A 16692-nucleotide genomic window follows, 5' to 3' on the forward strand; every position below is an offset into this window, starting at 1 on the left:
GAAAAACATCCAAAAACAGAGCTTTTAATGATCTAGACAAAAATAGTTCAGTCGCCGTTTCTGTTCTCTTCTGTTCTTTGAAACTTTTTTCCAAAAATCTCTGTCCCATTAGGTGTTAACTCCTGGGTAATAACTCCTATCTCAAAAAGAAAATAAAAATTGCTTGCTGAATCTAACAACTATAGTCCTTAATAGCGTCACATACATCATTATCAGGAGCAGCAGCAGAAAATAGTAGATCATAATACGCAACTGGGCGAAGCATAAAAAGACTTTCTATTCTGAATGATATATACATACTATTTTATCTTCAAGTGGATCACAAAAAAAATGGACATAAAATCATTTATTTTCTTTTCAACTTTTCAGAGGCTTTTTTTTAATAGGGATATATAATTTAATTATTAAATATTAGCTGTAATTATCACATTGGACTCGGTCAAACCACCTGTGGACATTTCAACTCCTAGGATTTGAAGTGTTTCAAGTCCGGTTACAAAAAAAAGCCACATTAACCGTTTCTAGAGAGATACACAAAGTCGCGATTTTCGACCCCTTGAAGATAAAAGTTTTATAGTTCTTTAAAACAATCCCCAAAAAGAATAAAACTAGAATACTCCCTCGAGGACCTAGTTTCGTAAAATTTTGTGCATCAGTGCCCCGCTCTCGTGGATCAGAATCGAGTTTTAATCAGCTTTGCGCCATTGCAGACTGCATTCTGCACGTCTGACACATTTCACGGAGCTTTAATTCCCCCAATTAAACGTGACGCTTCGCGTCGGCCTCATTCTGGAAAAACCGAATTTCGTCAAAAAGCTCCGCGGCGTGTCAGTTTTTAAACAGAACTGATGAAACCCCCAACACTATAAATTTCTCCATTTACGTAAGCCCACGCCGCCCTCCACGAATCGATCTCTTGGTGTGAGAAAATATTTATTGTTGCTCTTGTTTCAAAAGAAAACCGTAAACGCGACACTGCATCAGGATCGAGTTCTCTTCCACCACATTCAATACCGATCCAGCGGCAATTTCTCGCGACGTACAGGTTCCTGTAAATTGCGCGGCGACGAATTTCGCGAAAGTGGAGCAAGGAGCTGAAATATCCGGGGGCTTTATTAATTTTTAAATGATGTTCTTGTTTGTTCAATCGAGTTAATATCGCATTAAAGCCGAAACGCACTGCCGCCAATTTAACAATATAAAATTGTAATTGCGCAACTTCAAACATCATCGATCACATCGACGCTTTTTCCGGATAAATTACGCGACCTTTCAGACCAGAGCCGAAAAGTTGCCGTGAAATTACCCATTAAGGAAGATCGACGAGAATAAATATCCGAGAGCAAGTTTAAGTCCACATCGGGCAAATTACAGTCGTTCGGAATTAAGTGTGTAACTAAATTTAAAAGTGTATCGGGGGGTTGACAACAGACTAAACCCTTTATTAAAACTGTTAGCGGTGGGGCGATCATAACAAAATCACTGCTCTGTTATTGCAGTGCTTCGGAAAACACTATCAGCGAGCTTTCACGCAAAGCTTAAACGAACTCGAGGATAAGATTGTTTTACAGGGATCGTGAAAGGGAATTTTAATAATTTATTTCGAATTCTCGGCAAAGTGGAGATAAAAGCCGTAACGACTGACTTCGTCCTGATTTAGTTTACTTTTAGAATTTGTAAAATCTCTCCTAAGCGTTTTATTGGCTTCGAGTAATGAGGAGATTGGCTGTAACAGAGCGATGTCACAACCGATAAGTTTTAGTTGAAACCCAAACAATTAAAATTTTTTCCTCCAATCCTAGATCGCGCAAACCCCGATCGATCGATCAGTCTGCTTTTCAATTTACAAACTAATGGAGAATCCGTCCAATCAAAACTTTGATTAAATTTATTATTTAGTTTCACGGATTAATCTACGAAAACTTTCCGAATTTACTTATGTGGACGTATCGATTGCCGCGGCGGAAATAGATTCGATCGACAAAAAAATTACTTTTTCTTAAATTTTTTACGAAGATGAATAATTTTCGTGGGGCGAAACGGTAAGGACGCCGCCTGAATTAATTATGCAGTTATTATCCTGATCCTTTGTTCGAAGCGCGATGCGATACACTCCGCCGGAGCGGTTCCACTTTGCCGATAAAAATAAATATTAGCAGATGCGTTTCATCAATGTCTGTCGATCATTTCCAATTTCAAACATTCCAGTCCTTAAGGCCGGACCGGCGACCGACATATTGCGCATGCAGATGTATACAGACTTATAGATTATTGCAAAATGTGGCATGTTCACCTTGGCTTCTTTCGAGAATTTAAACGGAACCAGAAATAACAGGCTTTAAATGCACGCATTTTCTTTTTAAGCAAAAGCAAGAACGCCGTAAGTCATTTTGAGAACAATTACTGTCACATTAAGCCGTTCGAAAAGTATCCCGGTAATTCGAATGTTTTATTCATAAATCTTATCTCTGAATACAAATTCGTCTGTCTGCAAAAAAAATCTCTTAATTAATTTTTGAAAGTCAGCGGAATTAGTTTAATTAAAACGATTAAGCTTCCACGAGAGGTGGAAATGTGAGTTGGTGTCTTGTCAGAAATAAAAAACCGCAAAAGTAAACAGCAGGACGAAAATAAAATCGCTGCAAGTTTACTACACTGCGCTCACTTACGATATAAATTCGCAGGAATTTTTATGTTTTGTTTTAGTTTCCGCGGCTGTTGATTGAGAAGCTCCGAAAGGACTGGAATCGAGTGATAACGGTCCTGTAAACTTGTCAGTTTCAGTGTCAAGTGCACTGGGCCGTTTATTTTTAGAATCCTGACGCCACATTAATATGTTTGCACAAGATGAGAGAAAGAAATGCGAGTTAAGTGTCAGGACGATTAATCGCCAAAAAAATTAATGGCAGGAAAAAGCTCCGACGACTCGACCTTTCAAAATAAACGGGACGGCAGATCAGTCACGCCTTTTGATCAGAATGCATCTCTTGTTGTTGATTTTGGACGCTGCACCAACGAAAATGTGACGTATCGAGTCGCTGCCAAAAATGCCAAAAGCGCTGCCGCCGGCGATATTAACCGCAGAAGCTCATCCCTCGGTCAATAAATTTCTCCCGGAGCTATTACTTGTCCTCGATTTGGCCGTAAATTAAATCGACATTCGAAATTGAATTAGTTCGTCCTGACGAAAGGATATTCGAAATAATGACGTCCCCGGGAAAAGCTGTCAATTTACCATAACATCATACAAAAGTAAAAATAGAATAGGCGTTAACTGGACGTCGCAGAATAAAAGTGAACTTCTCAGATGGGCGAGCTTTCGCCGATTATCGAATTAGATACTTACGGGAAAAGAAGAAACGATCCGGATCGAATTTTTATGAAGCGTTGTGTCTGGACTAGCAATAAAAGCCCTTGTTTTCGCGAATGGGGACGAATCGATTTTTATTGCAGCAACTGCAAATATTTCAGGAGCGGCTAAGCTCCGACGAAAATAACGTTTTATTAAGGCAAAACCGGCGAAAGCTCTATACAAATGCAAGCTTTCATCTGGCGCACATAAAATTCGCCGTCTACAAACAACAATATTCATACGAGCTTTCAGTCCCGTTTCCGTCATTAACCGGAATAATTAAACTCGATCATCGATTTCGTGTCGCGGACAGGAGCTTCTTCGTCGAGCTTTTTAAAATTAGATTATCTGGCGGAGCCTCTTCGACATAATTTTATTTGGAGTGGTGCTCCATTAATTAACATTTCAAACGGATCGAGATGAAAGAATTCGACGAGCTCCACTTGAAAAAAAAAATGTAAAAGCGTCATGTCCGTACTCGGCGAATCAATGAGCTTTCTGAATATGACACGATTTCATTTTTGCGTCCCGCTGCGCTCCTCGACTTACGGCACAAAAGGATAATGACACAGTATTGTGCTCTCAACATTATCCTGTCAGTCCTGTGTTCGGTAAATTGAACGATCAGATAATTCCAGTCATTCCTCGACAACAATAATCTCATATAAAATAACAGACAATTACGGGGGCGTAAAGCAGAAGCGACGCTTTGGGGTAACGGTTTTATTTATTTCACAGTAATTACACACTTCCTTTCTGGCAGGTAATAACGCTACGGCATTGCATATAAAAAGTCACCACAATAATTTCCATGCATGAATTTATTATACAGTCTTCTGCATACAAAAGGACTCGTACAAAGCTTTCCGTATTTGAAGCGAACAACTCATTGGCCCTGATAAAAGCACACCACGTGTTCGATACAGGTACAGGGGAGATGATTAAATTGATCGTCACAACATCAAAATGCTCGTGAGGCATGACGGAATAAATAAAAATGGCGCAGCGGCGCAAATGGGGGAGGCGGAAATGCCGCCAGATAAGAAGGTAACTATTAGATTTTTTATTGCCATAAGGAACATTACGTCCGTTGTAAATTTTTACGTCCAGGGTATTTTTTCAAATTGATTTTTCATAAAGTCAAAGTTTCGCGAGATTTACGGTTCGGCAAATGGGCTCAATTAGGATTATCGACGGATGCATGAAACAGATGCGGTGTTGGGTGGTTGTTTTATAAATCCTGAGGGAAATCTGCGCGTCTGGAGTGTGGAATATTTTGAAAAGCTCCCGGCCGGGTAAAATGACCACATTTTTATTCTCCCAAATTAAGGCGAAACTTGAGACAACAAATTTGGTGGCACCGGATAAAGGTCACCTGTCACTTCTTATTTCTATTCCGGCCGGCTTCCTCCTCGCTCCAGGTTAATCCGGCGACCTGACGTGACGCCTAAATGCGCCAAATTCAGATTTCTGCTCCGCAATCCACATCAAGGAGGACGCCTGATTTCCACCGCATCCTGTTTTATTCATCGAATTTGATGAAATCCGCTAATTCACAAAGGGCGGATGCACCGCTCATATTGATCCAAACACGATAAACGAGAGACCAATGCGGTGTCAAAATGTGTTCCACTCGACTCTGCACTCTTTCGACACTTGCCCTTTTAACAATAATCCAGCTCGGGAAGTTTCTGCCGATATCTGCAAACTTGGGAGCGTGTTATCCCGATCTTTGCGGGGAGATGCTCCGAGAATAAATTGTGGCATCTCATCGGAATTTTTTCTTTATTATGCAAAACCAACCAATATGAAAATACCGATGACATCGCGTTAGTAAATTCATAAATAAGTAATGGCACAGAGAACCGACGGAATTGCTTTGTCCCATCTTCCGCATTCATGACCAATAAATACTCCGGACAAGTATTGATAAATCTCGACAGTCTTTGAACAACTGGTCTTGTTTGCGACGGTGGCTTTAATGACTTTTCCTCGGTGATAAATCAATAGAAAAATTTTAATCTTTCCGGGACAATGCAAAACTTCCACCGTAAAACTTTTATTAGAAGGAGCGGTGATCATGCCGGAAAGGCGTGAGAACCTGGCAGATAATTTGAATTTTGGTCGTTATTTAGGCTTCCAAACGTGCACGATCATTTATTAGGTGGAATATCTGGCGGATTCGAATACGTGAGTGGAACGACTTCTGCATGCTTGCTGTACTATATGGAGATCTATTCATTAATACCGAATTAACCTTCGTATTATGCTGATTAGGGGTTGTTTGCAAAGACAGCTTTCCGCTTGGTACCTCCAGAAATAGATCCAAACTCAAGGATCTTAAATAATGCTCCCATTAAATAATTAAATATGACCTGGAGATTAACGATCACATCGAAGCAAAACAAATTTTGAAAAACGAAACAAAATCAACTAATTACCTATTGGAGAGCTTGCGGAGAGTTGAAAGCACACTTCTTTGATTGAAATTTTTGAAAGAGGAGATTCATCGTGTACAAGAACAATCCATATTCTATTTTACCCTTCACGAATCGGATAAACGGGGTGCTTGTTAAATAATTTATTGGGCGTTCCTCATTCCGATGCAGCAAGTCGACCCGATTTGCATCCGATTATATTTATCCCGAAATCAAATAAATTTATCAAATTGTGAGGGTTGTCAATTATTGGGGTGATCTTTTCCGTTTGAAAGTGGAGATTTTAAATTGGCTCCCAAACCGCTTGACATTTAGGTCATTAATCTTGTATCTATCATTGGTCGGACATTTCGCACCCCTTCCCCACATAAAACACAAAATCGTGTGATTTATTTGAGTAAGCAAAGCCGGTGTGACGCATTTATTTTGAAAAAACACAGTGAATTTTTTTTTTGACAATAAATGGGACAAGAAGCGCAGTGATGTGGATTTCTCCGCGACATGAAGCATGACAAATGAAAAATGAAAACAAGAACGCCATCAAGTCGCTTAAGCAGGCCGGACATACCAAATTCTAAAAACGAAAACGTAAAGCCTCTATGATATCACGAGCATTTCGACGTATAATGTAGCGATGAACGGGAGTGCATGTTGTAGAGCAACACACGTGGATGGGGCCGTGGGGGGTGTATGGCGCGGGGGTGAAGAAGCGGCTGTGGTGCTGGTGGTACGGTGGATGCTGCTGACTGGCGGTACACAGACTGAAAGACACACTGAAAGCTGGGTTGGCTGTGGCCCAAGGCAGCGGTACCTGCGGCGAAGGCGGCGATGTCTGCGCGGCTGGTAGAGACTGTTGGCCTCAGCTTCGAGGGTAACGCGAGCTCTGGGCATATCTGCCGGGCCTCCCATCGGCCCGAGTGCCCGCCGCACACTGACATGGGCGCTTTCCGCCGGCTCTGCCGCCACCGCCGACACCGCCTCCGCCCATCGATCGCCGCCGAAGGCCCCCTAACCTACCGTACGATGTTGAGCTCTGCGGCCGATCGTTCGCGTACACACGATTTTTAAGGCCACCTCCGGCTTATGGATGGTGGATAACGCGAAATATTACCCTATTTTTGGAAGGACACGCTTCATTACCGCCGACCCTGAACCGCCCCCTCCGCACGCCACCGATCGACACATCTTCAAGAACTGGAAGCCAACAAAAGGGACCGGATCCATTCATCTTCATATTTGCCGAGTTTCTTGCAAATTTGCTCAGCAACTTCGCCACCTAATTAACTTCTTTTCAGGATCATCCTTTCTTTCCTGTTGACGTCACGGGAACGAGAATCCCGCGTCGATACGGATGTTGGCTTTGGAAACAAGTCGAAATTTCTGCTGAATTGAGGAACGCGGGTGGCGGCGGAACGGGGGCAGCCGACCGCGTAAGAAGCTGGCGGCAATTAGTAAACATAAGATGGTGGTGACTTAATTTGCAAGCGATTTGTACGCACCGCCCAGGGAAAAACCGGGATTTGCTTTGGGGTCGCGTTATCCTATTGTTAATCTTAAGAGTGGACTCTGAAAAATCCCCTTTTATCCTAATGACAGCCTGGGATTTCGATGTGTGTCACCTTTTCACTGGGATAATATTTTTATTTGGGGCAAGGCGGACACCGACCTAATTCACCACCATTTTTATCTTATATCGGCCAAGAGAAAAGTAACGCTCCAGTGTTGAATCTTTTTTATTTTTTAATGGAATCAAAACGCAGTTGTAATTTTTGTTTCAGTAAAAAATAACAATCTGACGAGTCAATTATTTTATGCAACAATTGCAACAAATAGCATGAACTTGACAATGACTTGTTTCCTGTTAATGAAAGTACGTTCGTTAACTCGCTGCTAATTAAGCCATGCAATAAAATCAAAACTGGATGCAATTCGTCTCCCGATATTTAATTAAAATGAAAATTAACGTCAAATGTGATTCGCAGGTAAACAATTTATTTATGAGGTCCCATAATATATCGTGTGTTCCAATAAAAACTCACTCGCAGTATGCCATGACTATAGAGATAGATAGACTGGTCATGTGGATTTTAGGATCATTGGAAGTAGTTCATTTGTTACTTATAAATTTTCATCATATTGTGAGTTGTGACAGATAACCTATAAATTTACTTTAGTAGTTCATTTCACATCTGGTACTAAGACATACTTCATTTTTGTCATGGCTTGCTGCGAGTGAGTTTTTGTGGAACACACGATACATTCAATGTAAAATATAACTCTCTAAATTTACCGTTTACCACGTTGGGTAAAATTATTGCCAACTCGTGCGAAACGTTTTGATTGAAAGTCCTGTAAACACTTCTTTGGTTAGTAAGATAATAAACCACTCGCTCGCAGTTATTGTAGAAATTCACATTAATACCAAATTAAATTAAAATTATGTATTATATTTCGCTGGATGTGCAAAAAATATCGTTTTAACAGAGATGCTACAAATTATATTAAGGGCGAAAGATAAATAAATGTTTTTGGCATTTAGCAGTTGCAAACAAACACGAAAAGAGAATATTTCGTACAAACGAACAAGATATTAAAATATTTACGTGAAGTCTACAGAAATTAAATTCGCTGGATCAATAAAAGTGGAGAATAAAAATTGCACGTACGTAATAAATTTAGAAAATTAATTCATATATAGCATATGCAGCAGTCGATTATATCATTAAGAGTAGAAGTGAGTCTTTTTGTGCTAAGCCCAGAGATTGAAAACCGAGACGCAGTCGAGGTTGCAACTGGGCAATAAAAGATGACAAATCATATCAAGAGTTAAAAAAAAAATCGAAATCATCAAAGGTTGGTGTGTAATTGTATTACAAAATTGGGTTTTGTACCGTGATAGATATGGAGTACATTCAATCAAATCAATAAAGCGCCATAAAAAGTAAAAAAAAAATATGAACATGTTTTCAGCTAATGGAATTTGTTTCAAGTACAAAACACTCGCGTTTCAATAGATCATTTTTGTACAATTACTGCAAAATTATTGAACCATTCTGCCGATGTGATTTGGTGAAAATTCGATGAAAGGTCAACGATGCATTAATTAATTTCTAGAACAATGCCACACTAGTTTTTACCATTGATTACGACTTTGTTGGATGAATTTATATAATGCAGTTTCAATAAAATTAAACAGATTAATCAGTTTTACGCAATTTTCCACCTAGAGCACAGCATACAGAGACGTAAAGCTCTGTCATGGCACAAATGAATGTTCTATTAAATTATCACTCGAAAATGCCAAACGGGATATTTTTGTTGTGACGAGAAAAATATCCCATTTTTAATTTAATGCAACGGACCAGTTTATTAATTAATGCCCGGAGAAAAACTTTCGCTTCGCTTTATTTCCGTTCTTTTCTCCAGAAAGAAACTTACTCCCCCGTTTGCAAATTTATAATATATCACCCGGCCACTTTCCCCGCTTTACTTAAGATTCTAAAGGTGCCTCACATATATATCGTCTATAATTTACTTTTACGTTAAATTGAGCATAACGCGAATCGGGACCTGCTGTTCCGGGGGCGACTTCCCCGAAGCGTTAAATGCATTTTAAACAGGGAGTTTTTCGCGACCTAAAAATCTGACGTCTCCAGTCTGATTATTTTTTCATAAGCTTTAAAAAAATTCCTTGTTTTCAACCGACAGTCTCAGTTTTCCTCGTGCCACACGTAAATGCAATCTCAAGTCACAATCTGGCTCGTTCATGCTAATTACAAGCAGGAAAAATAAAAACTGTTTTTGTTCCTGCTGCCGAGACTCCAGACTTTGTCCTGCACGAGGAACATTTACTTGGAAATTTTTGTCATGCTTCAAAATAGATAGACCCACCCCTGCAATTCTATCTACGGTAAGAAGACGAAGGCCTGCTTGCGATATTACCCTTTCCTGCGGCACCACAGTCGTAAATCACCGAATATGTTGGCATCGAGTCGGCAAGGAAGGCTTTTAACCAGCCAAATATGTAATATTTGGTGAGGCATCGTGTGCATCTCGACGACGAAAACACTTTTTCCTCGGCGAAAAACACCATGTGGGTCCTGATTGGGGGATTCGAGGCCCGGCCTGAACCACCACCGACTAGTTTCCAATCCCAAATTACAAAGTGAAATCTTTCTTCGTCACTTACCAGGAAATTAGACTAGTTCGAGTATAAATATCCGCGAAATAATATCTTAACCCGCTTTCGTGAAAGACGAATCGAAATTAGAATCTCGCAGAACGTGGACGTCATCGCATGAACCTCATTAACCATTTAGTTTTTTATTTGGGAAAATAAATAATGCTAAGAGATAACTGACGCTTCTCTATTATCAATCACTCAATTCAGGATTTTCTTAATTATTTATACTGGCTCACGATTTGTTAACTATCATCTCGACAACCACACCAAACAGTGTTCCCTTCATTTGCGCCGTTGAATTTTACATTAAATTCAAAATTAATACATTCTCATTTGTATAAATTATGTAATGGAGATGCCGCGTTCTGCGATCCTCTGATGGAATTCCCATAATACCTAGTTATAAACAGTACTTTACAGACCACATCATTATCTCCAATGTATTATTCAAACGACAATACAACTAATAGTTTATTTAATTTTTATCGATGGAAACACTTAGAAAACGCGTAGAAAGGAATACAAAGCGATCAAAAAGAAAACAAATCAGAGCAGGCGTTGCAAATTATCGGTCATGTCGTAGCGGAATCGTGTGCAAATAAGCGTTCAGTGTAGAGACAATTTGTGGTCTCAAACGCTACTTTCTAATAAATCACGCCTCATGAATTTTAGACACTTGTGATAATGGAGAACATTTATAAAATAAACAAGAGCGACATTTTACATTCGTAAGAATGGGTAATTTATCAGCTTTATTGCGAGACGCGACGCCACTGGTAAGCAGATTTTTTGGTGAAATGTTAAACAAACGTCAATTTTAAAGTTGTTAACCTTGAAAAAAAGTTTTGGATTTCCTCAAAGTTTACGGCCGTTTCCTGTAATTGTAAGCAACAATTATCCCAAAATAAATGTTAAATGGGTTTTACCATTGAAGATAAGAATTAATTGTTAATAATTAATTAATTAATAATAGACTTTTCGAGAGGTAGGCAACCAATAAAACGACGGTATATAACAAGTATACTTATGTGTACGATCAAGCTAAGACGTTTTGTTAAAACAAAAGATGAGGTAGCACTCTTGATTTGTTTCTTGTTACCTTGTACGAAATAAGCTCATTCAAATAAGTCGTGGTTTATTTTCTATCGATTCTTGTCTCTCATTGGTGTAGTTCATTTGCACTAATTACCAAGAGATCTAGCTCCAGCTTACAGAGAGATAGTGTTGAGGAAGATAATTATATGTGCAAGTAAATGTTGCGTTAATTCTAATTTAGAGACCAGTTCCTGCGTATTTTTGCCAAAGAGTTGCTCTAAAAATAAGAGGCGTCTAAATGCACTAGCGACTGCTTAAACTTAACACTTAAATAAATTGCCACAAGAAGGATTTGTTTGGACATGTTGGAAGCAATCGTAAAAAATTGTTGTCCACCAACATGTCTTATCGGTGACACTTCAAACCGTATTGATTTTCGATACATTATGGCTGAAACTTGGCAGATGTGATCAAGACAGATAAACATTCATTATCATTATTTATCCAGCAGCTGAACATTTTTCATAATACCCTTCGACCACCCAAACTATAAAAAGTGTCATAAATCTGAAAAGAGGCCGGCGTCTCTCCTCTTTATCTTAATTAAGTTGCGATTTCAACAACGGCACAGTTACGTTTAGGGCGAAAATGCATTCGAGATTGTGTCTGTCTCCTTCGCGGATAACCCCTTGGAGAGAACGAAGAGAAGAGTCTGGATCGACACGACCGCCGCTCGAAAGGTTTGAAAGCATCTGTGGTGGAGGTCCGTCGACATCGATTACCGCCGACAACGGAGATAAGGTCAACGAGGTGATGCTTGCAGGAGGATTGCCATTGATGTTATCTCAGCAAATTGAAGCGCGCTATTCAATCAAAACGCAAAAGGACAATCGCCTGTCCCGCACAAATGGGATAACAAGAGACGACCTCTGACAATTATGGAGGGCGAAAAGCTTGGGTTTTTATGTGGGGCGTGGAGAAATCCATAGATGATAAGACGGGGTACAGGTGTTGTTCGGTAAATAAAAAGCTTTGAACGTGCTGGTGCCGGCTTGGAGAGTGAATTCAACGTTATATTCGGGTGATGAATAAGTCATCGCCGCTCAAATCTGTTAAGAGGTGAATTAAGAGGAGTTGAAAATTATGACCCACCCTCGTTAGTATGCGATTCTGTTAAAATATTTGAGTCTGCACATTTAAATGTATTTCTTTGTCAAACATTTTATCACACTACTTTAACACGGCTTCGTACAGGAAGGTGCCACCATTTCCAACCAGCTTTGTAGGGAATATCTGCTAATTATTTAATCTGTAAACTTTGTCTGTCTAACTTTGAATTGCTGAAATTAACAGATTATTGTGATCCATCTATACAATATCTATTTGTTCTTATATTTTGCAGCAATCACTTAAAGTGCCTGACATACTGACCTATCAAAATGAACATAACATGTTGCTGAATTTCCCGCGATGTCTGAGTATTTTTCTATTGCAAAATAGTAAATCTGGCAATAATGCACTAGACATTGACGCTATTTATAACCTCAAACTTAGAAAAACATCACCTATGGTAAAAACGTTTTAGATGTGGATTGTCAAACTCAAGGTCGCTTAAAACTTATGATTGAACTGTACGTTAGTGAGAACTGTCATAAATTCCAAATACCTTATAGGCGCGCCTAGTTACTTTTGCTGGTAGTGCCAACTCAACGACAAGTCCATAATCCACATCTATAACGTTCCGGATTTACGTTCATTTTAAATAAATCGTTGTTTTAATTCAAAAAATGTTTAGTGTCCAATAATATTTTCATTAATTAAAGAAAAAATTAAAGAGCTATTAAGATTAATGACTATTTTGTAACTCTTCATTTTTTCTTATTAATTTTTCCTTAAATGAAAGTATTATTTCTTGTACACTTTTGATAAATAAATGTTTTTATTATTTGAAATAAATGGAAAATATCACTTTGACAAAAAAGAGAAAGACGTTGACTTAAAAAGCTAAAAATGAGAAAAGTTATCCAGTTAACAATAATTTTCAGCGAAAATTAAAAACTTTCTTACTTTCATATTTTTCCGTAGCTAGGAACTTTTGTTTGGAATTTTTTTAAGTGATTCTAAAGAAACCCGCAGATTTATTGCGTTGTAAAATATTAAGACAAAGATGTTTTAGTAAAAAGAATGCATTTCCTTCAACAATTTGTTGAAAATATTCTTTGAGATTAGTTGCGTAGAAATTAACCGTGTGCCATTGAAATTACTTTAAGATTAAATATTTATCACGATAAATCGCAAAAACAATAAACTTTGAAATGTACGGAAAGAAACACAATTTAACTAACCTGTGGACTAAAAGTAATTGGAAAATAGGTAGTAAACAATTCGTTTAAAACCCCTTAAAATTTAACCTTTCTCAAATTTAGTGTATCAGAGTAAGCACACTTGCCGTTATCAAGATTGCGTTTTATAAACGGTTTACTTTATCCTCGCTGTATGTGACTCGTTTTAACGATTTTTTAAAGAATGAATGGTGGTGGAGATTCTGAGAAAATTGTTCCGCAAGATATTCTCGAAGAGGTTTAAGCGGTATAATTAGACTTATCAAAAAAAAAATCTAGGGAGAAGTACGAAATGGAATATGATGGATTACGGAAAGAAATGCCAAAAAATGACGGAAGATGTCATTTTGGCTTATTTTACAAGCAAATTGAAAACGTTAAAATGATATTCCGTGTTAAAAACAATCCTGGCGAGTAAGAAAAACATCTGGACTCATTTTCAATGATGTACGATGAAAATTAATAAATAAATTAGATTTTTTATTGTTTTTATTTTATTACAAATTACTGTGAACGCAATTTTTTAGTGACTGTCAACATAATATTTTACTTTTAGTCCACCTAGATGATATGGACTTCATATCTGGATATGTTTTATACGATGACAAAATGTAATTTAGATTGGTTTTCAAAGACAGTGAAAAATAACCTACAAAAACCTCAAAAAGTGTGAAAGATTGATTTAAAAAAATGACTTATCATGCACGATAATAGTAGATTTTTTTCATTAATAGTAGAAGTGAGTCTTTTTGTGCTAAGCTGAAAGATTGAAGACCGAGACGAAGTCGAGGTCGCAACTGGGCGAAACACAAAAAGACCTACCTTTTACTCTAAATGATCTATAGTATTTTATCTTCAAGTGAATCACACAAAAAAATCGGACATACTGCAGTTAGAGTAAAATGACAATTTTCAAACTTACAATTATGAAATTTTAAGACACCAGTAATTCCTAGTTCTGTTGTTACAATATTATTAGGACTTGAAGGTTCACTAATACCGGGTGATTTTAAATGATTGTGACTTTTTTTCATAGGTTGGTAATATTATTGTTGGCTATTCTGCTTTTTAATGTGATCGTTGACATAAACATAGGCGTCCTCGCCTATTTGGCACAATTTATTAATACATAAAATGTCAAAATGACGTACATACGTACGCCAATGTGTTGATTAAGGTATCAAGTTTGCCAAAATAATTTATGAAAAATGTTCCCAACTTAAGAAAAAAAGTCACAATCATTTAAAATCATCCGGTATTACCTAAGTCTATTAAAGTCTAAAGTTTACTTTTTAACGTTGAACGGCCATCTTCTTATTTTTGATTTTCACATCTGTCATCCATGCACATGAGCGACTCGTGTTACAGCACAGTGGCACCGGTTAAATATTGAGTAATAATTTAATTATTTCGCTTTTTTAGAGGCTGTTTTTAATAGGGATAATTCAATTATTTTATCTATGATCTTGTAAAAAGTAAGCACTTTTTGCATTAAAAATCGTTGTCAAAGTTGACGTCTAGTGAACTGACGGAATCGTGCCATAAAACTTTTAGTGCACGCTTTTATGGCACAGAACTGTCAGAATACAACAATACAATTTGTTGGAAGCATTGTTTAGAAGTAGGTTGCTAAACGACGTGGTTCTCGAACGACTTTGGTTATTCATAAAATATTGAATCAATGATAATTATTTTATACAAATTTATGTTGAAACTGGTGCGATTATCTCACGATCGATCGTAGATAAAATGTTGTAAGAAATACGTGTAAAAAGTTCCTTTGTTGCACTCACATCCTTTAAAATACTCTCTCGTACCTCGGTCGTATTTTAAACCCGTTCGTGCAATAAAGGATAACTTTTTACACCAATATCTTAAATAACTAAAATATTTCGTGTAATTATTGCCAAATAAATCACGAGAAATGCTGAGCTTATATTTGACTAGGTCAAACCACCTGTAGCCGTTTTAACTCCTAGGATTTGAAGTGTTTCAAGTCCGGTTACAAAAAAATAGCTACTTCAACCGTTTATATAGATACACAAAGGCGCGATTTTCGACCGCTTGAAGATAAAAACATTTCACAGTCTCTTCTCATAATAATTTTGTAATTAATTGAACAAATTTTAGAAAAAAACTCTTAGCTTGAAGGTGCTAGGTAGTGAATGGGTACCAAAACGAATCTTTCCCAATTGCTGAAATGGTTCCAGTCCACATATTTATTATATTTTGATTGGACCAAACAGACGAAACGTCATTCTGGAGGAATTTCGTTATTCGTGGGGCTATGTCGAGTACCACAGTGGGGAATGGGATTAAAAAAATTCTAATAGCACACGAGTCCCTTTCAGCGCAATTAAAACCCATGGTGGCGACGTATAAATAATTTATTCCATGATATCAAAATGTAATGCGTCTAAGCTGTGAGCATACAAACAAATTGCATGTCACGAATCCAAACATTGCGGTGCACTGCGTGACAAGGCCGTTGTTGCTATGGGCAAATCAATCGTGTGTGCAGTCTGCAATCAGAGGGAATCTGGACGAGAAATATATAATCACGTGAAAGGCCACCTGTCTGTGATTAATAAATTATTGGTCGCGGGGGTTGGTCATTTAAAGGGCGTTACGAACAATAATTATAAACTAACGATGCGGTGTGAATTATACATACGTGCGCATTCACGACACACTCTACTTAGTACCAGACAACATTAATTGATTTTATAAATTTTAATGCAAATATCACGCGAACAAATTATCGAGTTGCTGTTTAGTCCGGATGCACTTTATTAATGCATTCGCATTAATTCCAAAACCGAATTGAAAAGTGTCGGGCATAACGGTAACGATCGACGGGGCCACGTGACGTACCCACTCGCTGAGTGGTTGAAACCGACGTCAGAGACGTTCTCATTGGGCGAGATCTTGCGTTGCGGTGGCCTTGCGCAACCGTAACGTAAGCTTCCTAGATTTTCGTTTGGGAAACTCCGTTAAAAATAATTTTTATTTCGGACACTAAAGAGCTTGCGAAACGTCGTCGTACCATCGGATTAAATAGTCGGCAGTAAATACGAAGACCATCTGCTTCATTTCAAAATAAATTTCTGCTATTTCAAGTGAAACCGGAAATATTTATTATTACTCGACCCGCTGCGAAATCGGTACGTCACAGTGCATGCAGGAGAATTTGTGGAATTCGTGGAAATGTCTCTCGACGAAAAATGCACATTTCTTTGGAGTCGTCGAGGAATTTTCTTGACAAACAGGATTTTGTTTCTTGACGTTGCACGTCAGAAGCCTATCAATTTACATCGGTTCGGGATCATTCGTCATTTTTGA

The 16692-nt window shown here is 38.1% G+C and overlaps 1 protein-coding gene across 8 annotated transcripts in view; it reads right to left on the reverse strand.

The window, feature by feature from the left end:
• Sh (Potassium voltage-gated channel protein Shaker) overlaps positions 1 to 16692 on the reverse strand; it is a 227652-nt gene that overhangs the window by 112145 nt on the left and 98815 nt on the right. For 2 of the 8 annotated variants that reach the window (XM_069051459.1, XM_069051444.1), the window contains exon 1: positions 6602 to 6696. The exons of the other annotated variants lie outside the window; for them this stretch is intronic. In XM_069051459.1, coding sequence (XP_068907560.1) covers positions 6602 to 6681 — 80 coding nt within the window. In that variant the 5' untranslated portion in view covers positions 6682 to 6696. Of the gene's footprint in view, positions 1 to 6601; positions 6697 to 16692 lie in introns of those variants that run through there. 8 annotated transcript variants of the gene reach the window in all.

This window comes from Tenebrio molitor, chromosome 1 (assembly GCF_963966145.1).
Source record: "Tenebrio molitor chromosome 1, icTenMoli1.1, whole genome shotgun sequence".
NCBI classification, from domain to species: domain Eukaryota; kingdom Metazoa; phylum Arthropoda; class Insecta; order Coleoptera; family Tenebrionidae; genus Tenebrio; species Tenebrio molitor.